Genomic DNA, 26,726 nt, shown 5'->3' on the forward strand with positions numbered 1-26,726 from the left:
ACTAGATGCAGAGGAGCCACCTGCCTCGATATCATCCTCAGGTAGAGACTTGATGCTTCTCCTTTAAATGGGAGTGTGAACTCTTCCAGTAATGTAGGTGCATTGATTGCAGTCCCCATATGTGCAGACGGGGCAGAGTCATGCTGTAGTGGAGCTCCTAAACCTGAGAGAGCCTGGGATGGTGTCCCCTAATGCTGATGTAAAACACGTCCTGCCTTGGGCAGGCTTTGCTGAGGGATGAACGTGAGCAAAACAGCATCGTGTTTTGCTGGCTGCTCCTTTTAAAAAAAAAAAAAAAAAAAAAAAAGCCACAACAATTTAAGCATTGTTGCTAAAGCCACAACAACAGCATCTCAGCCTCTCTCAGATGGGAGCCTTTACAAGGGCCCTTTCTGCCCAGCTCAGGGTGCCTGTGCTGCATCTCTGGCTCCCCACTGTGCCCCACTCCATCTGGGGAGAGCAACAGGCAGCCCCAACCCGGGGGGAGGGCTCAGTGCTTCCAGAACACTGGGAGGGGGATGTGTATGAGGCAGCTACAAGCCTCATCTCAGTGTAGGGTCAGGCTCCTTTGGCACTGTGGAAGCAGAACACAGAAGAGCATCTGATGTTCCCAAAGCTACCCCCATTGCTTTGGCTTAAAGGAGAGATGAAATAATAGAATTATGGAATGGTATGAAGTACCTTGGTCCCTGGTTTGGATCGTGCCAAGGGAGGGTCAGGTTGGATGCTGGGAGACATATCTTCTCTCAAAGTGTGGTCAGCACCAGCACAGGCTGCCCAGGGCTGGGGACTCACTGTCCTAGGGCTGTGGGGATGTGGCACTGAGGGACATGGGCAATGGGCATGGGGGGCTGGGCTGGGACAGGCTTGTGGATCCTGGAGAGCTTTTCCAACCTGAATGGTTCTGTGGTTTTAAAGGAAGCACAGACAGTAGCTCCCTGAGCAAAAGGAGTGTGACCTTGGAGATTGTGTTGCATAGCATGGACAGGCTGAGGTGAACTTGCTTTCTTTCCTGTGGTTTCATGTCTGCATTTTGTCTGCCCTTGGCATGAAAAAAGGGTTTGTTTACTCTTGCTAAGTAACCTACGACATATAGCACTTAGCTGCCTGATCCTCCATTTGCAGACATCTTGCTTTCACCTCCCGCTCCCAAGCCCAGTATTGCTTCATCAGCACCGACTGACAGAGTCTTAAATGCCTCTTAAATGTCGGCTTGATTCCCAGCGGGGCTGGAAGCCACAGCCTGTGGCTCTTAGCAGTGTGGGTTGCTGGGGGGGTCTGGTGCTTGGAAACCCACCAAACATTTCTGATATGCAGGAAAAGCTTCCATAACAGGCAAGTGAGCAAAGCAGTGCCATCCGTCTGCTGTCTGTCTGCATGCAGGTTAGTTCTGTAGCATGGCTAATAGGCTCCTGTTGCTGGTTTTGTTGTGCTGAAGGCAAGCAGATTGCAGAGGGTCTCTTGGTGGGATTCGGTCTCTTCTGATGCATCAGCTGCTGTGGTGTTTTGGCTGTTTGTGCTTGGAGTTCTCCTGCGCTGCACATCCTTTTCCTGATGCTCTGAAATTAGCTGGAGAATGAGGAGAGATCTGAAGGGCTTTAATAAAATATTGGTGCTCTCCAACTCCCATCCATACTGCATGAGGCTGGTGCTGTGCAGCAGCTTCTTCACCTGCAGTCTGTCCAGATGTGTGGAATTCCACCCAGTGGCTGCTGATGAGAGGGGACTATGGCAGAACACTCCTGTACAATACACTTGAGCTCTGCAGGAAGGTGCAGCAGGATGGTGTTTTGGTGGTGGCTGCTGGAGGTTTATCCTGAACTCCAAACAATCCATTCCTGGGGCAGGCATTAGCTCAGAGCAAGGAGCTTCAGCTGTAACAAAGCCAAACTCCAGCTTATCAGCCAAATGGGAGAAGCCAGATGGACAAGGAGGGAATGGTTTAAAATTAAAAAGGGGAGAAGGGGAGATTCAGGTCAGATATTAGGAGGAAATTCTTCCCCATGAGGGTGATAAAGCCTTGGCGCTGCTGCCTGGAGCAGTGTGGGTGCCCCATCCCTGGAGGTGCTGGAGGCCATGGATGGGGCTTTGGGATTGTGGATGGTGTCCCTACCTGTGGCTGGGATTGGGATTAAGAGGACCCTTCCAGCCCAACTCATTCTGTGGTTCTGAGGTTCTATGGAAGTTGTCTTGCTTCCATAATGCTCCATTGGCCCAAAGTGCATCATGCAGAGATGATCCCTACCATCCCCAACCAGCCAACAAGAGCCAACCTACGCACTGCAGCTCGGGTGTGCTGTGCTGCAGTGAAAGCCCAGTGTGAACCATTCCTTCACTGGGAAATGAAAAGGCTGCAGTTAGCAAGTAATCCATGTGAAACCTGTGCCATGAATACAGGTCAGAGGCGTGTCTCTGGAGCCTGCCGGGGAATGTCCTGTAACTGGGTTAATAGAGAATTCTTGCTGCATAACGAGCAAGATGCATCTCATGCATCAAAAGTAATTCTCCATAACAAGGCTTCTAGACAGCAACTAGCACACTGCTGGAGTTAACTGAGCTGCTGTGTGCTAACAAGCTGAAAGGCAGAAAAAGCTGCCACTAAGTCATGTCCTGCCCAAATGGTGCTGATCTCCAGGTCTGTATGGGCTACAAGGGATGGCCAGCTCTTCCCTTTGGGCCCAACAAGTGTCCCTGTGGCCTGGCTTGGGGCTGGGGGCAGACAAGGATGACTGCTGCCTCATTTGCAGCACTGAAATCCAGGGCTTTGCCTGTCCAGGTGCCCCTGTCCCACAACTCCTGCCTGTGAAACTCCTGGTGTCCTTCAGAAGGGTCTACAGGAGCTCTGAAGGTCCCCATTCTCAAGAGGGACTTAGCACAGAAATGTTCTATTCAGCAAAATCTGCAGGACCACGCTGTTGTTTTTTTTTTTCTTTCTTTCTCCTTTTTAATCAGATTTTTTGGCTGTTCTTGTGGGTTTCTGCATATGCTGTCAGATCTGTGTGCTAATGCTTTAACGCTTTCTGCTCTGCTGCTGGGACCCATCATTCCTTTGCACATCTTTGTGCTTTGCAGGAAATGCTGCCTACTGGAAGGAACCTTGGACATATTTGTTTTGTTCCTCTGTGTAACAAAGACCGTGTCACAGCTGCTAACAAAAAGACAGCACTGAGGGTGCTGCTCTGACCCGGTGACTGAAAGATGCCCAAGCAAATCACTGCATGGGGTGCTGTGCTGAGTGCTGCTGTGCTGCAATTCTCATTTCCTGAAGATTCTATATTTTCCATGTTCTCAGAGGCTTTCTGTTACTCTCTTAGAGAGTTTCCAAGAATACAGTGTGTCCAGCACCCACTGGTCCTCAGATCTCTTTGCCCCTGTTTTCCTCATTCCAAGTTCCCATCTTTCTTGCTTTCTTTCTTTTAAAAGTGGACCTGCAGAACTGAGAGCACCTTCTGAACATCACTATTGCCTCCTCCCTTGAGTCTCCTAACACAGTAATGTGAAAGCAGTGTTTGAAGAGAGATCAAACACTGATTCCCCACTTGGAAGCCAATGAGCTAATTGTTTGTTTTTATTTTTATTCTTTAATTGCACTCAAAGTAGATACTTAGAACTGGTTTGGAAAAGAAATGTTCCTGTGTCGTGAGAGGGCATCCTCTGCTCCGAATTGGGCATGGTGCTCTCAATCTTTTTATGAGTGCAATAAAGAGGAGAAGATATTGCCTTCAACATTCCCAGTTTGCACGTGCATCATGTGGATCACAGCCACATCGCTGTGCATTAAGCACCCTTTGCACACAGCAGAATAAGTAACATCACTTTACCCATGGAGTCTCCTGTTTACCAATATATTCCATATTTATTGATATCTCCCACCATATTTGAAAGAATGAATGGCATTTAAATGGGTTTGGTACTCTACACAGTAAATTGATGGGGACTTTCTTAGAGATAGTATTTTTCATGTTCCTTAATAGTCTTAATGCCCCTAGAATATTTCTTCTTGTAGTGCAGTACTTCAATAGTAGGCATTCTACAGAACCAAAGGAATTAGAGCTGTAAGGTCTCTCAGCAAAACATATGGTAAGCACAGTCAGTGCCACCAACCTGCCCTAATCTTGACAAATCTCTCACTTTTCTGAGTGCTGGAGTCATTAATAATGGATAGGATGTTCTTGTTACATTTTGTCCCATGGCTCTGAAGCAGGACAAATGTTTTCAGACTTCCCGGGTGCTCTGTGAAAGGCAGCTCTTAGTAGATGCAGTCTTGCTTATTAAAACTACTTGAGACTGTGGCACACATTTCCATAGGTTGCTTGTTGCAGCAGTTAACTTTCTGACTGATCTGACATAATAATGAGGTAACAAATGTATAATTAAAGTAATGTAGTCAAAGCTTGCTAAGATCAGACAGTTGAGTACTAGTAATTTAGGTAGCCAGCAGCTTTGTTTACAGATAATAAGCAGTTAAAAATACAATTGTTTCCAACAACTCAGTTCTACAATAAAGAAACCATGTCTACTCAAGTCTACCTTCAACTTATTATTCTTTACTTTTCTAAGAATCGTATATGCTGTTAACACAGCAGTGATATAATAGGAGAAGCTGCAATGAATGGGGTCTTGGTTAAGAGATTGGAATAGTAATTCTGGTATAATTGCAAAATGCAGCCTTGTGAGGAGGAGTGCCATGTCACAGTCCATCAAAATCATGATTTAAATGGCTCTTGTTCTATATAAGTTTCCTATTGACTTTGCAACTTCATGATGTTTCAAGCTGTGAGGAAAAAACTTGAAAAGAAAAGGAGATGAGCCCTGCTCTGCTTTCTCCCCATCAATTTGCTGATTCCTGTGTTAGTGCTGCAATAGGAATATCCAAAAAGGTTCTATTCGTCAGCAAGAGAGTTTAATTCCCACACTTCCTTCTTTTCTGTCTGCCATGTTCCACTCAAACAAATCAGACTGGTCTCTTAAGTGACTTGAGATTGCTCTGATGGTTTCTGCTCTGTGCACAGTCGTGGGTGTCCTCTATGCATGTGGTTATAAGACAACATTCAGTCATCCAGCCCCAGCGAAACTGGAAGCTGAGTTACATGAAAGAGCTGTGGGATATACAAATGTCTCTTTTTTGTCCCTGGGGAAGTGGTTGTTGGTTTGGCCTTGGCTATGTGCTGAAGAACTTTGGGTTGCGTTGGGAAGTGAGGGAGCTCGACTGGTGGTTGTCCATCCTGTACCAGCACCAATTAACCTGTGCACAGTGCTGAATTGCTGATGGATTCTGTGCCTAGCCAGCAAGAATGCGCCCTCTGTAATTATACTCAATAACCCTGGTGGTTCCTTCCAGCTAGGGATATTCTGTGATTCGAATCTCTGGACAATCATGACTTCAAAAAGCAAAACTTCTTTTGCCCTGCTCAGTATGTGACAGGGCACACGAATACATTCGGTCTGAGTAGAGCAATGTTGGCTCTGTGAATTTGTCTCAAACAAGTGATGTTGGATTTGGTTCTGTTGTATTTGAAGGTGCCTCATCACCGGACATGGAGTCCAGCTATGGAGGAGGCTTGCTGGATATGGTGAAAGGAGGAGCAGGGAGGCTCTTCAGCAATCTGAAGGATAACCTAAAGGATACTCTGAAAGATACGTCTTCGAAAGTCATGCAATCTGTTGCCAGGTATGGTACAGTTGAGGCAGGCAAATGCAGGTAATATCACTGGCTGCAGGGTGCTAGTCTGAGCTGCCATTTTAGCTGGCACAACAGCTGACCTAACGAAGGTGGAGGGGAAAATCACAAATGACTTCTGTAATTCTGTCTCACAATTGGGTATTTGGCCTCAAGGAAGCAGGAAACCAAAGTAAATATCTAAGCTTCATAATGAATGAGGGTCAACATCCAGAAATCTGGAAAAGGCCTTCCCAATGGCAGTGGGGCATTTGGTCTCTGATTCCTTCATTAACACCTGTGGGTTCCTTCTGCTCAGCCACTGCTTCAGTCGTTTGTCACTGAAAGTTGGTTTGTGTTGTATGAGTCTCCTCATGCTGATGTAACTGTTCCATTTGCTAAAGCCACTTCTTGAGTTGAAGAAAGGGCTGAGGTGACTTTGCTTTGGTCAGCTCTGCTGGCAATGGTCCCTGTGCTTTGTGCTCCATCGTCCTCTGAGGAATGTGGGGCTACAGTAAATTAAAGACATGTAATGGATGCAACTCCTCAGAGACTTTGATATATGAAGTGTTTAATTGCTAGAGATTTCTTCTAAAAACTGGCACTGAAAATTAATGACAAGAGGGAAAAGGGACTTTACTGGGGGTCGACTTAAAAGGAAGGTTGGGTCACCGTCTACCGTAAGCTATCTATAGCTTCTGCTTAAAACATAAAGATGAAGTACAAGTCATCAGTTCTAAGATAATTCTCTTCCTTGCATTGAAAGTTGGAAAATACTGTTCTCCTGGTTCCTGTAAAGGACTGTCTTCTGTAAATATGTGTGTAACATCTGTCTCCTTTGTCTCCTTTTAGTTACACCAAGGGAGAGCTAGATATTTCATACATTACCTCGAGAATCATAGGTAAGTGCTGCTTACCAGATATATAAAGCTTGTAATGTCTCAAGGTTCAGAGGTTCATAAGCATGAAATGGTACACGCTCAGTTTAGCTTGTTCTTACATTTCTAGTGATGTCTTTTCCGGCTGAAGGTGTTGAGCTGGGATTCAGGAACCACATTGAAGATGTCCGGACATTTCTGGATTCCAGACACCCTGACCACTACACAGTCTTCAATTTGTCACCCAAGTACTATCGCAGTGCCAAGTTCCACAACAGGGTGAGTATCTTCCAAGGGATAAACAGGAGTGGGGGGAAACTGAAAGGTGGCAAAAGATCCTGCTCCTGTCTCTCCTGTGTGTGGCAGAATGTAATAAGATGGAAAAGGAATTATAGGTGTTTTAAAGCTGCTGTGGTCATTTTTGGGTTTTAGCTGATACCCAGGGCTGCAGGGATTAAAGAGATGGAAAGTTCAGGAATTAATGAGATGTGTTAGGAGTCTGTGAGAGTGGCATTGCACTGAGATGAACCTGCGTGCTCTTGGCTCCTACACTGGTAGATCCCCATCCCTGCAGACATCGAAGATCAGGAGAGATGGAGCTCTGAGCACCTGATGGAGTTGTGGATGTCCCTGTTCATTGTGAGGATCTTGGACCAGATGGATTTTAGAGGAACCTTCTCACACAAAACGATTTTATGATTGCTGTCAGAAGCTGCAGCAAAGAAATAACCTTTAGTTTCTCATGCACTTACTCCTTCTGAAGCTCACCTTATTTAATACACAGACTCAAGTGTACAATGTGGGGTGCAGGACTTCAGTGTGCTCTGAGCCCCAGTGGGTCACTGCTCAGACTCCTAACAAATAGCCAAGTGCTGGCAGTGCCTGGAGCAGATTATAGCCATGGGTTACCGTATGAGATCATCTGAGGAGGGATGAGGGTTTTATAGGAGTTTGAAGATGGCCTTGCAGGGTTTCTAACAAAAGTGCTGTGAAATAAGTGATCGATAAAAGAAGGCTGTTTTCGTGTTGAAAAGTCCTCCAGTTGTGTTTAGACAAGCAGGAGGACTTAGCACGCAAAACATGGGGCTGGGAACTGCATCTAAGGTGCATTTTTGGCTTTTTCTATAGCATATTACATTTGAAAAATACACCTCCACTCTCTGTCCCACTTTCCTTCTCTAAAACCAGAGTGTCATATGGGAACAGTTCAGGGCTCTGGTTCATCAGGCTTTTAGAGGCTATCTCTACAAAATAACGCTGCTGAAATGCAAGATTAGATCTCATCTTCAGAAAGCTTCCTGTTTATTCCCTCTTCCACAAGGGAGTGATGATTTCTTTTTTCTGTCTTTCATTAACTCCAACTGAAAAGGCAGCATCAGCTGCTGGACTGAACCCTCTGTTGGGGTGAGTCCCATGCCTCGTGTTAGTTTGAGGTGTAGCTGAGTCTATCCTCAGCAATTGCTCTGATCACAGATAGCCACTCCTTGAAGCAGATTTCTCAGTAGCAATCAGTAAGCAGTCATGGCTTCAAATATGAAGTCGTGAAGTAAATGAACAAGAAAGGCTAATTAAAAAGGGCTGTAAATCTTCAGTCTTGCTTGGGTTTGGTGCATCAGTGTCAGTGAGAGGAGACAAATCTACTTTTGACAGCCCAGCATTAAACAAACACCCATTGGTATATTAGCTGACCTGGTCATTACTCCTCCATCCCCTGTACTTCATCTCCTACCCTTCCTATGACTTGCCAGCTACTTCATATGTCACTTTTGAAGCCTGACTCAGAGCTTTGTATTGCCTTCACACACACAAAGGAAATGATGGATCTTTCAATAAAACATTCTACTTTCAGGTGATGTGCTAGGAAATATAGACTCCAAGTATCTCTCAGGAAGATGAAATGTGCACAACAAAATGTGTGAGATGAGATGAAACACAAAACAACTGTAAATATGAATTTGAACCTCATCTCTAGTGGGGAACAAGATACTAAGAGGCTATCAAGAAAGTGAAATCACAGTGGAGAGTATCTTCTGTTTTGGATGAGCTGAAGTTTTGAGAGAGACACTTGTTCTTTGAAGTGAATGGCTTCTTAATTGCTATCTCCCTTAGAACTCCTGTGCTCTAAGACCAAAGCAGGTCACGATGTGCCATGGCACAGGAGGGAGATGACAGTAAATGCCCTGTGGGGCCATTGTCTGCCTCGAGGTAGGGCACAAAGCTCTGAGTGCCCAGCCCAGTGCAGAGGAGAGGGAATGCAAGCAGTCAGAGCTCTAATCTGGTTGTGCTCTGCTCTGCTCGCTGCCCAGCAGGAAAGCTCACATCTGCTGGAGAAAACGTGAGCAGTTTGAGAACATGTAACTCAAATCTAGCATTAAACAAAGCCACGCTTCGGAGTCCCTGCAGGGTCACGTTCCTGGCTGTTCCAGCCCCACTGCTGGAATAAAACAAGCACTAGCTGCATATTTCCAGAGCTCCAGTTGAGCTCCTTTTACTTCCTGCATGGTTGCCTTTCACAAGAATTGCTGAGGTTGTATTTGAAATAAATGAAATGCTGCATAACGTGCCTTTAATTTCCTAATTGCCAACCAGCAGATAGAGGTGTAATTATAGACAAAGGAAATAAATAATTGTAGACTGTTTGGAAATGCATATTATTTACTTGATAAGCGATAATGGCTTTTCCAGATGCCTGACAGTGTTGTCATGAAGCCTATTCAGAAAACTGTCAGTGAAAGGTCACCGGTCATATTAATTCCAGCAGCCACTTGCAGTGCGTATTTGGTGTTTTGGTGCTCTGACTGCAAGCGGACCTCGTGCTGCCAGAAGTGGTGCAGAAGTTCTTGAGGTCAGGAGGAGAATTTGGTCACTAATTGTTGGGCACCTATATCTCCATTATGGTTTTGGTATTTTGGGTCTGTTGAAGAATGGAATAATGTTTGTGATCACCTCGTAATTCTTGCAGACAATCTGCTTTCTGCCCCTGCTTCTCTTCTAGCAGAATCCAAATGTCAGCTGAGAGAGAAAAGCAATCCTTTGTCTTAAATGCGTTTTTCTCCTTTAAATTTCTTCTAGCCAGAAATGATGTTCAATAAAGACATTTCAATTAAAACCAGATGAAGCAGGGATGTCTGCAGAAGGCTATTTGATGTTCTGTTTGAGACTGCAGAGACTGTTCTTGAGATGTGTCATGACTCAGAGCTGGTACATTGATGAATAGTAACCAGACATGCTTCAGAGTTTGTGGGTTTTCAGCTCTAAGAAGTCATTCATTTTTCTGCTCATATCATTAACTGTGCTTACACAGATACCATATTTATTTATTTATTTGTTTGTTTGTATAAGACAGAAGTTTCCTTTTGATCAATCTAATTTCTTACAACAAATTCAAACAAAATTCTATTGCGCTGAGAGCAACAGATGCTCAGTATCCTTCACAGATCGGGGCTGTAGTTTCTGGGAATGACTTGTTTTAAGGCTTTTTACTGGGCTCAGTGTGCAGCTCAGTGCCATGGAAGGCCACTCAAGATAATCTGGCTTGGAATGTAATTGTTAACAAAGTATTGCCAATGGCAATCCATCAGTACCAGGCTTTTTAACTGAGAATTCCTTTTTGTTTGTCCCTTTGTAGTTCATGAAAGTCAGGGATCAGAATTACGCATGAGAAGTGATGGAGTAGGTTTCAAGTCCATAACTCTAGGTGAACTGAATTAAGTGCGTTTATTGGCAGGAAGCATTTGAAAAAGCATGCACTGCTTAATACTCTCATGAAGCTGGCTGTGCTCATGGTGCAATTCCTGTAGGTATCTGAATGTAGCTGGCCGGTACGACAGGCGCCCAGTCTGCACAATCTCTTTGCTGTCTGCAAGAACATGCACAACTGGCTACAGCAGAACCCCAAAAACGTGTGTGTCATCCACTGTATGGTAAGTACAGCAGAAAGGAACCACATTTTCAGACCTGTGAGTCATAAGCATGTTGCAAATGTTGTGTCTGTGGGCAAGGATGGCATCAATTTCTAAAAAAAGTGTGATAAAACCAACTCCTATAGAAAGGGAAGCAAATGCATAGAGGGGAGTTCTGTTTAACTCTAAACCTGAGGTCGTTAGAGTCTCCTGCAGTGACTGCTTGTCAGACATGGCTGAAGATGTCCAGTTGCTTTCTGCCTTGCACTGTTCACCATAGCCCATGGACTGCTGACTCCCCAGTAAAGATGGTTCAAGATGGGAACACAGGCCTGATGTGTGATGGTGGCGTCATTCTGTGTGACTAGCTTGTAGTTTATCCCTGAACAACCTTTGATGTTGACTGTAATGCTCAAGAGGACAGTTCTGTTCTGTTCCTAGAGCCTAAATTAAATCCAGGAGGCTGTCAGCCCTCATCAGGGTAAACTTAGAAGGAACTGAGTGCTCCCAAACTGTGCAAACCTTATGTCCGGGTCTGGCAGTTCCTGCCTCACGTAGTGCAGCCTGTGGCTGCAGGACACGAGTTGGGTTCAGACAGAGACTGAGATGCACTCGATGGCTCCAGTCTTGGAAATTTAGCTCTAGAGTCAAACGCCTTTACTGTCCTTTGGGTAATGAATGTCAGGATAACACCATGAAGGGCAGTGAGTTCTTTTGAACATTTTCTGAGGAGTCTGTAGAAACTCACTCAGTTTATATGAACCCGAGAGGTCCTTTCAGAGGCAGTTGGCTAAACTTGCGAAGGCAAGCAGCCTGTTAACCTCAGGTAGATGCTGGGCCTGGGTCACCTCTCCATGGCAAATCCTGTGGGACAGCTAGAGGCAAAACATACATCCCTGGATGTGTTTAAAAACCACTTGGATTTGGTGTTCAGGGACGTGATTTAGCAGAGGGTTGTTAGGGTAGTGTGGTTAGGTTGTGGTTGGACTTGATGATCATTAAGGTCTTTTCCAACCTGAGCAATTCTATGATTCTATGATTCTATACTGGGCATGGAAGCAAGTCTGAGCCATCCTCAGCTTTGGCTGCTTGTGAATGTCATCTTTGATCCAGGCCACTGCAGCTCACTGAAGCCTCAGGCTGGAAATTCACTGTGGTGTGGTCTCATTACCAGACTTTATAGAGAATTTATTTTGTGTGACTTAAGGGAGAGTGGAGAGTGTTTGGGTGGAATTAGAAGGCTGTCTCTTGATACTTATACATTTCTTCCCCCACCCTGCTCTCCCTACCAGGATGGCCGTGCAGCCTCAGCAGTTCTGGTCAGCGCGATGTTCTGTTTCTGTCACCTCTTCTCTAACCCAGGCCCTGCTATGCAGCTGCTGAACACAAAGAGACCTGGAATTGTACTGTGGCCATCTCACAGGAGGTAGAGTACATTGGCTAAATGCTACATGTGTGTTTTGGCAATGCGTTCCCAGTTCCTAGACTGAGACATGCATTCCATTTTCACTTTATTCTCCAGAAATAGGGGATAAGGTAGCAATCAGGCACTGTAGCAGGTTGTCCAGAACAGTTGTGGGATCTTTGACTTCTGAGATCCTTGGCTGGGAATCACCGTGAGCAGCATAATCCAGCTCTGAGGCTGGATGCAATGCTGAAGTTGGTCCTGTGCTGAGCAGAGGGCTGGACAAGATGACCTTCAGAAGTTTCCTCCAAGCTGAGTTACTGTATTATTTTGCAGAATAATGCAAGTGAGCTAAAGGATGCATATGCTGCATGCCCCATCCTGTCCACCCCATCCCGAAGGTGTCAGCGGGAGGAAACAGAGTTAAAATGCAGGACTCCTATTGCAGCATCAGCAGTGCTCATGCATTAGCCATGCTACTTAGCTTTGGCAGGTCGTAACTGATGTTTATGGCCACTTCCATTTCACCCACGTTGTAATACTAATGGAGGAATAAAAACAAATCTTACAATAGCTTTGTGCTCTGGCTCAGGAAAACTGACAAGTCTGTAGTTAATAGGGCTTTGGTGAATCCTCCTCCCAATACCAGCTTCATCCTTAAAGTGTTTACACTGTAAAAATACCTTGTTTATAGTTTTCATGAAGCAGAGGCAACACTGCCTGTCAGAGCAAACAGAAGATGTAGTGTTATGTGTGGAGAAATAATGATCCATGACTAAGTACTTCATATGGCATGTGCACATAAAATAGAATGAAAACTGATCACCTGGGATGAAGGTTTCAGTGATGGCTTTCTCTATCTGCAGATACATAGGATACATTTGCGATCTAATAGCAGACAAGCCTGTCATTCCTCATTGCAAGCCACTTACTATCAAGTCAGTCACCCTCAGCCCAGTCCCATGTTTCAACAAGCAAAGAAATGGGTGCCGGCCCTTCTGTGACATCCTCAGTGGAGAAACCAGAATCCTGACCACATCCCAAGAGTATGAGAGAATGAAGTGAGTTGCTGTGCTCTCCTACCATCCTTAGGATGCTTTGCTGTAAGGTGTCTAGTATCTGTGCTGTGGTCATTGCCAGACTGTCTGATAAATCATGGGGTGTGGATATTAACTGAAGGTTGGTGCCTGGTATTGAATTAAACTGCCAAGGTCAGTTTGAAGGTATCTCAGTTGGGTACCTTCACTGAGATGGTTCGGTGCTACGCTAGTTTCTCCTGTGAAGTGTTTCTGTTTCAACTCAACCTCACACTGAGCAGAATGATTCTGTTGGCTCAACCTGAGCGAGATGGTAATTTTGATGTTGATGTTGGGGTTGGGTGATAATGGCGTTGTAGAAGGGAGCTTAACTGTGGATTTCCTTCTTGTCTCCTCGAAGAGAATACCGTGTGCAAGAAGGGAAAGTCCTAATTCCACTGGGAGCCACTGTCCATGGAGATGTTGTTGTTTCCGTCTACCATATGAGGTCAACCATTGGGGGACGCCTTCAAGCAAAAGTAGGAGTTTGTTTAACTTCTCTTGCATGAGAGAGGCAATATAGCTAACTAAGAGGGGCCCGAATGTTGGGTCTAAGTATGCAGATGGCACTCATGATATAGAAGGCTTCCTTACCTGAGTATAGACTTAGCATAAATTTGAGCGGTGCCAAGTGAAAACAAAGAGCATTTGAGGAAGTCCTTGATGCCCCCTGTGTCTCTTTACAGTGTATATTGATAGGGTGTAGGATCCTTCCAGGTGATGCAGAAGATGGAAACCAACCTATCAGTAACTGATTCAGGCAAAACATCACTAAAACCTCTTTCTATGTCTTCTAAGAAAATGGGAGAATATTTTTTCTTTAGCTTCAGTAAGTATGACTGACTGAGCCATCCCTCCTGGATGGTGTCAGAGATGCTTGTTCTAGAACAGCCTTCACCTTTTTGAATGTTATGGATAACAGGCAAAAATTGCAGAGCAACTGATGAATATTTCTCTTCTTAGCTCATTACTGGTGTTGTTTGCTGTATAGGTGGTGCTTTACCGAAGTTCCTACTGTGAATGAAATGGTCTTGTATGTTCCTGGGCTACAAACCTGTTGCTCCACTGTATTCAGTGGAAATAGATATCAGTTTCATTTAAGTGCAAGAATAGGCCAAGTAGGTCCTGGCAATGAGGGCATGTTCCCAAATGCTGTGAAGGCACTCCTCTGTTGGGGCAGCAGCAAAATTAAAGGCAGATGGAAATACTGGAGTTTGAGAAGGGAAAGTTCTACTTTTTATAGAACAAACAGAATGAATTAGCTTATACAGCAGTTATTAATCTATATAGTAACTGGTAGTAGGGTAGACTTAACCATCTGCGTATTTGAATTTCGTGAGTTTAAGCACTTGTTCATTAAGGTGCTCTGTTTTTCAGATGACCAACACACAAATATTCCAAATTCAATTTCATACTGGATTTATAGCCCTGGGGACAACCACATTAAAATTCACCAAGTGAGTATTTTAAGCTGAACATTAATCAAACCTGGAGCATAAAAGCCTTAAAAAGGCTAAAGGAGAATATTCACAGATGACAGTCTGTGTGCGTGCATATATATTGAAAGGTGATATAGATTTGTAGAAACATCTGTTCCTTTTGAATTGATCAGCTTCTCCCCATTTAGACCTGAACTGGATGCCTGCGATTCTCCAGACAAATATCCCCAGCTTTTCCATGTTATACTGGAGATAGAAATACAATCTACTGATAGACAAACAGAGTTAACTCCTCCATGGGAGAACTTCACAACAAAAGACATCAATCCAACCATTCTCTTCTCCTCTCATCAGGAGCATCAGGACACTCTTGCTTTGGCAGGTGGGAGCTGCACAGGTTTACTCACTTGATTTGCACACTTACATGTGTGTGGGGCTCCTTTTTACTTTTTTTATTTGTTTGTTTATTTTGGTGCTCTGTGCTGCAGGTAAGGGTCCCACTGATTCACCCCAGGATAACATCAGGAATGTTGGACAGAGTGCATTCTTCTCATCTCTCAGCTGGCAAGGTACGCAGCGTAGCCTTTAAGTCAGATTGCTTAGAATGAGATAACTTGTTTCTCTCTTCCCCCTCCCTGGAGCATGGAGGCTTGCTGAGGGATCTGATTGTAGCATGCCTTGTGCATTAGATCACTGTGTTGCTGGTCACACCCTTATGTTGCAATCAAGTGGAAATTAATTTCCTACAACATTCTCTTCAGAAATTGCCTTCTCGCGCTGTACGTGACCGATTATTGACATAGCTCCACTATAAACCTTCACCCTAGGCATCCTTGGCATTGAAACAGCATAAAGCTGCTTTTTGCTGATGTTGTACTTGGGAGAACGCAGCACTGAGAGTGAGCTGGGTGCCTGTCCATAGCATGGGGACATCACACTGGGGATGTGCAGGCAGGAACTGGGCACAGGAGGTCCCGGTGGGCAATGCCAGGAAGGTGATTTGTGTCATACTATTTGTAATGAGCCCAGGCCATGGGGCATGGCTGGAGATAGGCTGAGTGCTTGGTCCTGACACAGAAACCTGTGCAGTTCTGCTCTGTGTGGGTGGCACTCACTGCTCTTTGGGCTTGCAGAGAGCCAATTAGCCTCCCCCTGTGTTCCTGATCAATAACGCAGACTGCTTAGCACGCAGCCCAGAAAAGACTTCAATTTAAATCTTTACCACGGTAGCGTTCTGAAAGGTTTTGTTCTTGATAGCTTCTTGTTCTGCATTTAAACTGACTTCTATGGAAGCCTTGCAATGAAACTAATGGCTACCTAATTTTATTTTAGATCAGAAATCTGACAAAAGTAGCTCTCACCCCACCTCAGAGGACCGAGCAGCATTGGTGCATGAGGAAAGCGAACAGTCAGATGATGAACTCTTGTCCCTTTCCAGTCAACACAGCAATGCCAGCGGTGACAAACCCCACGGGACGCCAAAACACGGCAAAAAGCAGCAAGAGCTGCCGGCACCGCCTCCGCCTGAGGACGTGGACCTGCTGGGGCTGGATGGCAGCCCCATGAGCAAAACCTTTCCCTCGCAGCCGGCGGCTGCCCCCTCTAACTCGGACTTGCTGAGCGATCTGTTTGGGGTTGGCGGGCCGGGATCCCAGGGGCAGAGCACACAGCCTGCTGCTGATGAGGTCTTTCACATGGCGGGGCCCGGATCGGTGCAGTCCACTCCTCGGCATTCCGCAGCCTCAGCATCCCCGTCCCCATCCCCGAGGGTGGGAGAAGGTAACGCTGGCTCTGCAGGGGGTGTTGCTTTCCTCTCTGGGTATGCTTTTCATGGAAACAGTGAGGGACTGAGGGACCCCCAGAGGCCATCCTGTTCCTCTGCTCTGAGGCTGGAGTCACCAACACAAGCAGATTGGCCAATCTGTTTCTTTAAGTCTCTGGGGAGCTCGCCCAGATGCTTGGCTGGCTTCTTACATTACAGGCACTGGATGCACTTCTTCCAGTGCATCCAATAATGTATGTGAGGAGAATACATGCTAATTAACAATTAAGAAAATCTAGCCACTTGGGTCTTGGTTAGACCTGCAGCAGGTTAGATTGGATTTCTTTTTTTAACAGTAGGGGTTTGGAGCTAGGATGGTGGTCTTGAGCTGTGAAATACAGTGACACTCTTTGTGTTTCTGATCATTCAGCAGACATGATAAGCACTGTAAGAAGATTTTTTAAATTATTACTATTTTTCATTGCTCCAAAGATTGAAATCAGGTTGGTAGAAGGAATGGTTGAATAGATTATAAGGGAGAGAGATCTTTTGGAGGACTAAGTAAATGGAGAAGGGCAAGTAGATACCATGTGTAATTGAACAGGTGAGGGTCTCTGAAATAGGTGACTGGTTTTGCCAAAGGCAAAGTAAGAACACTGAGCTCGATCTAATGTCTGTGTGGTCTCCCTCATTTTGGTTTGGCCTAATCCTTTAAGTTACAGTTTAAGAGCTGACATGTCAACATGTACGTGATTCAAAGAGCACAGTATGCTCACTTAACTTTTTCTTAGCAACTAATTATTTAAAGTGTTTGCAATGTACAAAGTGTTTGTCCTTGTGAAGAAATGTTGGGTTTGTTTTCCATTTTGTTAAGGAGGGCACTGGCTTGAGCAGTGCCGTGGCTGAGATTGGTGGCACCTACCGCAGGATGGCCTTGTGGCACAGTCAGTGTACAAGTTGGTGATTTAGAGTTCTCAAAAATGTCTTCCAGCATCTGCCTTTGATCCATTTGGAAGCAGTCCTAAGCAAGCTGGTCCAGACCTCCTGGGTTCCTTTCTCAGTTCAACAAATGTCCCCGGTGATCCTTTCCTTCAGGCAACAAGAAGTCCTTCACCAACTGTGCACAGCGATCCCTTCCACATGGGTAAGAAACTGAGGCTCTTCCAGTGAATTTGAGCAAACACAAAATGCTGCTTTTACATCTGACGGAGCTGTTAAGTGCAAACTGGCGCTTACCATGAAATGACTCTAAACCACACAAACCCCACTGAACAGGAAAGCTTTTTGTCTCTAGACTTAAAGTATGTTCATCAGTTGAAGTGTGGTACGATGAGACTTGTTTTGCTCAAATCGTATACTTAATTAATAAGTTATTTGTATACATGAGGAAAGAGACCATGAATAATGTCTGCCTGCATATTCCTGTGGTTATGAGGTCTACTTTGAACAAACTGCCATTAATTGGGCTAAATAGAACACAGCATATTATGCCTGCTAAAGAAAACGCCCATCCTTAGGTGATTTTGGTTAGAGGTATCTGATTTCTTTAGATCTGATATGAATCCTGGCCACATTCAGTTAAATCTGACTCTCTTAGTCTCTCCCTTTGTTTAAAAAAAATGTCCCTTACTTGTCCCTTTCTCTCCCTGTGCCAAAATGCAATATCATAACCTTCTATAAAACACATTCAGATACTAATTCCTTTGTTTCTCACTGTCCAACATGCATCCCTTGGGTGGCACGGTCTCCCTGGAAAGTCAGGGTGACATAGGAGGGAACTAGTCTGCTGCTGGCACTGCTTACATCCTTGCTTTGCCAGACTCAGGCACTGGGTATTGCCTCTGTGAATAAGACCTTTGGGTCACACTTGGAGCTGGCTGCAGTAATGAAAAGAATTTAAATGATACCCCAGCATGATGAGGTATTAAGTGACACTGCTAATGCTGTGTATAATGAAAAGCTGGCAGGGTGAACTGGATAGATGTACAGGCTTTGTTTGATACGGGCTAATGCAAAGACTTCTTTATTGCCTCTATATGTGGAGGCTGTTTTGCTGTGTCTGTGTTTTCCACCCTTGCCCTTTGCATATAGAACATTTCCTTGGGTTGAGATGCATTCAGAAACACAAAACCCCACGTTATTCTGGTGATAAGGTTTTATAAATACATATATAAAGCCTCTGACCAAAGCTGCCATAAAACAAAGACTGTAAATCTATGTCCTTCCCTATTAACATCTGTACAGTATGAGATCAGAAATAAAAGGAAAAAGTCGTAATGCCCTTTGTGGGGCAGAAATTCACTTCTAATTAGAAAATGATAGATGGACACAGCCCTGTGCTATCAGTCCTGCTCCTTGCCCCCTATCCTTTCTGGATGCTGGATTAGCGGGGAGGTTTGGGTTGGCTATTAGGAGAAATGGCTTCTCTAGAGATCACAGGCTGCCCAGGGGTGGGAGGGTCACCATCCCTGGGGTTGTTCCAGAGCTGTGGAGATGTGGCACTGAGGGATGTGGGCAGTGGGCATGGAGGAGGTGGGCTGGGGTTGGGACTGGGGAGTTTGGAGGGCTTTTCCAACCTGAATGATTCTCTGATTATGTTGTTTTTGCTGTATTACTCTGAAATATTTATACATAGCCATTCTGCTTAGCTTCTAGCACACCAACAGTTTCCATACAGCCAGATGTTTCAGGTGGCTGGGACTGGCCCAACAAACCAGGTATGTATTGTAAAAGCTCAGAACACTTAATGAAAAAGCCTCAGTGAGCCCTGAGATCTGTTTCCTTCCTCAAAAGATCAGGGTCTGAGGTGGGACAGGTGCTAGGGGTGGGTCTATGTGCTTGTGCTTCATTCCATTGAGGAGCCAAGAGAAGGACCTGAGAAATGCTGTATGTTCCTACGATGCTGCTAAATTATAGTATGATTCCTTCTACTCTTGGGAGGGTATGTGTGTCCTACCAAAACTTGCTTCCCGAAGGCTTCCAGTTCTTAAAATATATCCATTTATCATAATTACTCTGTCACTGCAGACAGTCTGGGGAACGTTCTTGTTGCTGAGCCTAATTGTGAGTGGGAGTACAAGTAGTCTGGGCCAACGCTGAATTGAGACTGCTTAGGAGCCTGACAATAATACATTTAATTTTAACATCAGTCTTGTAACATTATGTAACTAAAGCTTGGGTAACAGCTGCACTCAACTAAAATAAGAATAAAAATGTAGCTATTTTTTCTTTTTTTTCCCCTTCTTATCTTTAAGGTGGCCTAGGTATGGGAAGTAAGTCTGCTGCCACCAGTCCTACAGGATCCCTCCATAGCACTCCCACTCATCAGCCTAAACCCCAAACACTGGATCCATTTGCTGACCTGGGGACTCTTGGAGCAAGTTTAGCAGGTTTGCATCCCCTACAAAAAAAAAGAAGTAACCAGCTGCCCCTGGTTTAGAGAGAGAGGATGAACAACCTGATATGTGACAGAGCTCTATGGGCTCTTTCAGCCTAGATGCATGCCAGTGCCACTTTCAAGCATTCCCTCCTGCTCGATTCTCTGTAAATTTTCACAGACCTGTGCTTTTACTGATCTTCCATAAAAAACAAAACAAAACAAAAAAACAACATCTGTGAATGCCAGCAACAGTTTGGACCTTGTAGGCTGTGTGGATTGCAAAGTGAAACCTCTGCCTCATCCGCGTCAACTGTTTCTGGCTAAAGATGCTGCTGTGTTTAAGTCCAACTGCAGAACGGTTGCTGCAGATCTTGGAGCTGTGCCTGGGAACAGGCTCTGGCTCTTGATAGCTGAGGGGGTCCTTAAGGAATTGTTTCATCCTTCTAGATTTGGCCCACTTTCCTCCTTTGTGAGGAAACCTGTGGTTCCTCACTAATCTGCCTCCAATTTGCTGTAGTGTTGGAAGGTGGGATCTGAACCCACTTTCATTTGCACCTGGCTATGAAGGACTGTTTGCTTGGCTCTCAGACATGCATTTTCTCCTTGTTCTATCTCAAAACTGTCAGCAAACCCTCAGCCCCAAAGCAGTCCTGACAAATGGCTTAAGTTTTCCTTAAAAGCCAGCATGTCAGCTTCTCTGACTGGTAAATAGATTTTTCTTTCCTTTGTCACTGCCCTCAGCTCTTTGCAAGCTGTTGTGGTTTTATCTGATGTTTGTTTTCTCCTTTGCGTCAGTACCAGCATGGTTCTGGAGTTAGGTTTCCCAGTTCCCTCTGCTGGATCACTGGCTGCTCTGCAGGAGCAAAATAAAAGGAATGCCAAGACTCATGTCAGAGCCATCAATGTGCTTTTAAAGCATGGATTCTGCAGCACAGCTATGGAGTTCAAAAACAAACGATTTGGCATCCACAGGATATTTAACCACACTGTTGTTGTTCATAACTAAATCAATAGCACTTGACCCACTTTCCATGATATGTTTCAGAGCTCGAAGTTGAGTGTGGTTATTAATCTCAAGTAATAAAACACTAATGCTGAATACCACCCACCACAAACTACATCTGAGGACCATCCTCTGGAGTAAGAAGGTGCTGAAACACGTGACTCTGTGGGATAATACCACTTCAGCACAGCATAATGAAGAACTATTTCAACATGTGCCGACTTGATAGTGCCACTATAACACAGAAGCTCTGATTAACAGAGTGGCAGAAGTTAGAAGTGTCCTCTGGATATTTTCCAATCCAGCCCCACCTAAAGCAGGTTCCCTGGAGCAGGTTATAGCACATAGCTGTGGTTCCCAGCCAGCTGCACGTTGCTTTTCCTGTTTTATCCCAACAAACTGCTACTCCAGAGGCAGGTGCTTGCTTTTATGCAGCTTGCAGAGCAGAGACAGGAAAGTTGAGGGGCTTTGCTTGATGTTGCAAAAGTAAGTTTGTGGCAAAGCTGAAAGTAGAAGCCGGCTCCTTGGAAGTTTTTGTTGAGATTCCCCAGCCAGAAGGTGAGTCATTGCTCTGTTTGCTAACGCACACCATCACTCCTTTCCCCTTGCTGTGCAGGTGGCCCATCATTTGCCAGTAAACCAACCACGCCGACGGGTATGGGTGGAGGATTCCCCCCCTCACCACAGAAGCCCTCTCCACAGCCCATGGGCAGCAGCTGGCAGCAGGGAGCTGGCTATGGCTGGCAGCAGGCACAGCCCAAGGCGCAGCCAAGCATGCCCCATGCCTCACCCCAGAACAAGCCCAACTACAACGTGAGTTTCTCAGCAATGCCAGGAGCGCAAAACGAACGTGGAAAAGGACCAGCTAATGCTGGTAAGCATTTCAGAATTCAGCGTCTTAAAGGTCGGCTCTTTGTGATATTGCTTTAATGCGCCGAAGCAGGTTGGAGTCTGGTGAGCAAGTCATGCTGATGGTGTTCAAAGTTCAACACTGGTTTCCTGTTCTAGACTCTGAAGCATGCTAATATCTAGGAAATCCTGGATTACAAATGGGATTTGATAATAATAATTCAAATGTAGCATTAACTTATACCTCTTCTGTGAGAGCTGCATACTCATAATCAGTGGGAGATTGTTATAAGTGATGAGGGGAGTTGCTTGGGTAGGAAAGCAGTGTTAAATAAGTTTGTATTGTGAAAACAACTTATTCTTGTTTTTTAAGATTCAAAACCAAAAGTGTCTGCAGATTTCGAAGATCTATTATCTGGTCAAGGTTTTAATGCTCATAAGGACAAGAAGGGACCCAAAACAATAGCTGAGATGAGAAAAGAAGAAATGGCTAAGGAGATGGACCCTGAAAAACTGAAAGTAAGCAACAATCTTGTTTGTGCTCTTAGTGTCATTCAGCATATCTTTCATTCTCATCATGCTGGATGCTCTTGAACACTCCCTGAAAGGCAGAGGTGGGCAGTAAGTCACTGGCCTTCCTGTGTGTGAGAGGCATCTGAGCAAATGGAAAGGCCATCTAGTGCCAGAAAGCTGTGCTCCTGTTCTAGTACACATCCTCCACAGCACTGCTGGATCCTCTGCACCACATGGTATCTCTCATGCTTGTTTTCCATAGAGTAGGTGTCTAAACTTGATGGCATCATGCACTGCTGTGCTCCCCATTTGCATCCCAGTTAGGAATGAGTTAGTGTGACCTGAAAAACAAAGTCAGAGACTGCAGGTGTTGAAGAACACCTGGAAAAAATTCCACTAGGTCATCAAAATGTGGGATACCACTTGGGAAAAGAACAGTTTGTTTTCTAAAAATATATTAAAAAACTACAACATAACACCCTGTGTTCCAAAGTAGCTTCATACAAAGAAGCCAAATAAGAGAGCAGCAAACATCTCTTCCTGTCCTTCAACCAAAGCCAGGCTTTGACCAAATGAGGGACTTAGCCCCCAAGATGAGATTGTCTTGGGGCAGAAAGTGGGAGCTTCCTGCTGTTTGTTCATGTAATGCATTTTCACACGTTTCCTGAAGATGTGAACGTCCTTTGGAATGCAATTAAAACTCCAAGGAGACATTTCTGTCCTAAACTAGAAAACAACAGTGGCTTGCTTAGTGTTACTGTTTTGGCTGCTGGGACACCATGTTACTCCAGCTCTGGTGAGCAGGCACAGCTAATTGAACTAAACCTCTGTCTCATTAATCTTACCTACTTTGGGATTCTCACATCTCTCCTGAATAAATTGCTGAACTACAGATACATCATAAAGGGAAGAAAATGCATTCTGTCCCGCTCTACGTGAGGAATATTAAGCCACAAATTATAACTGCAGCTGTGGGCTAAGATGACTACCACTAAGGGGGATATCATCTAGGGAAGTAGGGTGCCTACTGCTTTGTTTGGCTGCTAACTTACAAATAGAAAAAAGGCTCATGGAGAGAACTGAGGCTTCTGATTTAAAGGTTAAAAGGATTTATATTGAAGCTAAGCTTCTGCATGAGTCTTTTGTGCATGTCTAGAGCTAAGGCTTCTAAAGATATGCCTCCACAGCAGTTTCAGTCAGGATTATTTTTAGGTATGCAATTAAGCCTGCTGAAGAGCCACACAGTTAATCATTTCATTTATCTTTTGACTATTCCATGTAATGGCTGTTCAAAGTGTTCTTAGCAGTGGCCCAACTCAGTATTTTTGGCAGTATTTTCGGCTCTGTCTGTCTTGGCTTTCAAGTGGTGATATAAAAATTAAAGACAAAGTACAGACTGACAAATATCTTTTAAGAATATCTCCCAAAGGCTTTCTGAAGCATAGAAAGAAATATGAGATGTTCCTTGGAGTCATTGCTATTCAAATACAGAAACCTTTTCCTCCTGGAATATCTAATGTAAGGCATAAATGGAGGTTCACGCTTTTCTCCTCAGATCCTGGAGTGGATTGAAGGAAAGGAGAGAAATATAAGAGCCCTGCTGTCCACAATGCATGCTGTCCTATGGGCAGGGGAGACCAAGTGGAAACCTGTTAGCATGGCAGATCTTGTAACTCCAGAACAAGTGAAGAAGGTCTACCGACGGGCAGTGCTTGTCGTTCATCCTGACAAGGTAAGGGCTTCCTAGTTCACACCGATCAGAAATTGTCACTGTTCTCAAAAAATAAGGTTAATTATGAAGTGTTAAATGTGATTGCTCAATGTATTGGTACAAACAAATGTGTAGAAGCATTCCAGCCTTGGTTAAAGCTTTTAGTCCTCTTGGGACTGCATCTCTTTGCTCTGTCACTGTCAGCTCTAGGGAGCAGAAAGGCTGAAGAGCCAGAAAACTGTTAAGCTGTTTACAAGGTCAGCAACCCTCAACAGTATTTTTTTCTTATCAAAGAATAAGTGAAAATCATTTGTGGAAAGTGAGCAATATGTGTTTGAGTATCTAGCTGCACAGAGGTCTTCTGCTGGTAGTCTCCTTGATAGATGTGATACCCCTGTTTCTGTTTTTGTTCCAGGCTACTGGGCAGCCATACGAACAATATGCAAAGATGATATTTATGGAGCTAAATGATGCCTGGTCAGAATTTGAAAACCAAGGACAGAAACCCTTGTATTAGGTACTTTCTCAGTCTCCACTACAGACCTGTGCTAGTGCTTGTATAGTCTCTTGTCACAAATGTCACAGATCAACCAAACTCTGGCTGGAAATTCAGAAGTTTCAGAAAACAAAGAGCCTAATACTTATCATGAAGAACAAGAGAAAGGTTTCCCTATGCTTGTTTCAAGAATCCTGAGCTCAAAAGGAACTCTAGCCATCTGGCTTGTCATCTGAGAGCCACACGGCTACAGTTCCTTGTACCTTTTTTTTTCCCCTTTGGATTCCAGTGGTGAGAGAGAAGACATTCTGGGAAAAGGTGGGATTGTTCTGTCTCTGACGCAGTGTAGCCGGTGAATTTCCTACTTTTTTTTGTGTGTGTGAAATGTGATATGGCAACACTTCACTTGAGTTCTGTAACTGGTGGTGAAGCCCAGACTTTGATGTATTTTCTTCCTAGGTTTGGATCAAACTTCATCAAATTTAAGTGCTCAACTGTGGCTTAGGCACACTTCTAACAGTCACCATTTGCTGCTTAGTTGCTCATAAAGCATAGTATGCCTGAGTAGAGATAAAGCTGAAGCCTGGGTAGATCAGTGTGGCAGCTTACTGCTGCTTCATGCATTAATACTGTACTTCACCTCACAGTCCAGCAGTGAAATGTGTGGAAAAAATTCCTCAGCATCATGGAGTAAGTGTCTTTAAAGCAAACAGCAAGTAATTGATGTTAAACAGCACCTTGATGGCTTGTTAAACAGCAGTTCTGGGGGAATAGTGAGCTGGGGGAGGAGAGTGGTTCTACCTTAGTACAAGGGAAGAATGAGCATGTGCTACATTTCCCATGAAGTTCTCATCAGTAGTTTGAATCCATCAAACAACAGACAATACCAGTAAGCTAAAACTCTACTGCAAATTTTTAGAGACTTCCTAGCCTATAGGTAACAGCTCTCCTCCTGAGGATTCAGAAGACTTTTTCCAGCCCACCTTGCATCACCTCTATGCCTTTATCAGCTCCAGAGCACTTGGCAAAGGCTCCTGGCAAAATGCAACCCATTGCAACTTCACTTTTCAGACCATGGTGTACAAGCTGTCATGCAGACATCTGTGGGCCAGGTCTGATTTTTGAGGTAAATTACGCAGATTAATTATCTTAGAAGTTTATTATGGACCAAAGCAATAATATCGTAATGAAATATCTTTGATGCTGAAGCATCTTTCCTAATTCAAAACAAGTATGCTCTTCACCCCAAATCTGACTTTCTCCTTTTGTAGAATCACTGAAGCTAGCAGTTTGTTTACCAACAATTGTATTTGAGCTTTGGAAGGCAGATGTATTGAGAGGATAAGCAGCAAATCATTTGTATTTGCTGCTTGAGGAACAGGTTGCCATCTGATGCGAGTCTTTAAAGCTGGTGGTTTTTAAAGACAATCCACTTGTTGTTGCACTTAAATTTTCAAGTGGCAAAACTTTTACTGCAAAGACAGAGTGTCAAAGAACATTGCTTTCTGTATAAAAGCCATCCTTTTGTTGTATTGGTCCATTATTTACTACCATTACTTGAAAATGTGAAACCAACACATAGGTCTCCTTTTATATAAAAGACCTTAAGATAATAGTAACAAACTGGATGTTATTTATTAATGTTTTGATCCAGTATGTGCTTGTCTTATTTAAAGAGATAACTGGAATGTGAATCATGTTCCTGTGATTTGTTGGTTTATTGTTTCTCATTCACATTTGTAGATATTGTGACCTATGCCTATATAATAAAAAGGATCTCATTACTCTAATGTACTTTTTTTTTTTTTTTAATAATGAAAACCATGTTAGCTTTGTATCAGATTTGTCATGGCAAACAACTCTGGATACTCATACGTTCACAAAATGCAAATCCATCATTAAACTTTATCTACCCAAAGAAACCCTATCCCACTTCAACTTTGATTACTTCATCCCTAATGTTTTTATGGGTGCATGAAAGTATTAGGACGTATGTATATCAAAAATAGTTAACTAAAAAAAAAAAAAAAATTCTTGTCATATCTGGTAGTGACAGAGGTTATCAATGTTCAGGTTTACTGTTTGACTAAATTATTGTAATTTTTGTAAATACAGTATATACTCAATGAAATTGTGACCGGTCTAAAACATTTGTATATACATTAAAAAGCTGAAATGAACACTCACGTACGTTTTGTGCTTGTGAGGGGTGGGGGAACTCTGCCTTCTTGCTTTCAGCACAGGTCAGGGTGGTTTCTCCGTAAATGCTGGATAAACAACAACGCTTCCCTTAGCATTGGGTAGAGACTCCTTTTCTCCTGCATTGCCTGCTGTGTGTGACCCACACCGCTCTGTTCCTTGGCTCAGGGCTGGGTGGGAGTGGGTACAGCCATACAGGTGACCTGGAACCACTTGCTTGAGACACATTTCTTTTTTTCTAGAGCCTTGATTTTCCTCAGCAGCAAACAAGCTAAATGGAGAACCCAACTCCTCTTCCTGCAGGAGATGGGAAGAACAGTTTGGGGTTTAACTCCGAGAAAAGCTCCAATGGGAAAAGATGCAGCCTTTATGGCTTAAGGTAAATACCCTTAACCCAAGCGAAACACATAAAGTTACTCTTCTCTTTCTGCATTTTGGTTTTTTTTTTTTTTTTT

General features: G+C 44.1%; 1 protein-coding gene across 3 annotated transcripts in view; it reads left to right on the forward strand.

Annotated features, from left to right (window-relative positions):
• DNAJC6 (DnaJ heat shock protein family (Hsp40) member C6) overlaps positions 1 to 26,270 on the forward strand; it is a 39,610-nt gene extending 13,340 nt beyond the window's left edge. For all 3 annotated transcript variants that reach the window (XM_031603892.2, XM_090146818.1, XM_031603884.2), the window contains 18 exons: positions 5,521 to 5,671; positions 6,512 to 6,561; positions 6,668 to 6,816; positions 10,338 to 10,460; positions 11,732 to 11,865; positions 12,711 to 12,905; positions 13,282 to 13,399; positions 14,298 to 14,377; positions 14,548 to 14,741; positions 14,848 to 14,928; positions 15,692 to 16,138; positions 17,113 to 17,265; positions 18,770 to 18,838; positions 19,376 to 19,510; positions 21,120 to 21,377; positions 21,726 to 21,871; positions 23,421 to 23,597; positions 23,992 to 26,270. In XM_031603892.2, the coding sequence (XP_031459752.2) occupies positions 5,521 to 5,671; positions 6,512 to 6,561; positions 6,668 to 6,816; positions 10,338 to 10,460; positions 11,732 to 11,865; positions 12,711 to 12,905; positions 13,282 to 13,399; positions 14,298 to 14,377; positions 14,548 to 14,741; positions 14,848 to 14,928; positions 15,692 to 16,138; positions 17,113 to 17,265; positions 18,770 to 18,838; positions 19,376 to 19,510; positions 21,120 to 21,377; positions 21,726 to 21,871; positions 23,421 to 23,597; positions 23,992 to 24,093 (2,762 nt within the window). In that variant the 3' untranslated portion in view covers positions 24,094 to 26,270. The remainder of the gene's footprint in view (positions 1 to 5,520; positions 5,672 to 6,511; positions 6,562 to 6,667; positions 6,817 to 10,337; positions 10,461 to 11,731; positions 11,866 to 12,710; positions 12,906 to 13,281; positions 13,400 to 14,297; positions 14,378 to 14,547; positions 14,742 to 14,847; positions 14,929 to 15,691; positions 16,139 to 17,112; positions 17,266 to 18,769; positions 18,839 to 19,375; positions 19,511 to 21,119; positions 21,378 to 21,725; positions 21,872 to 23,420; positions 23,598 to 23,991) is intronic.
• The last annotated feature ends 456 nt before the right edge of the window (positions 26,271 to 26,726 follow it).

This window comes from Phasianus colchicus, chromosome 9, assembly GCF_987193195.1.
Source record: "Phasianus colchicus chromosome 9, bPhaCol1.hap1.1, whole genome shotgun sequence".
Lineage (NCBI taxonomy): Eukaryota > Metazoa > Chordata > Aves > Galliformes > Phasianidae > Phasianus > Phasianus colchicus.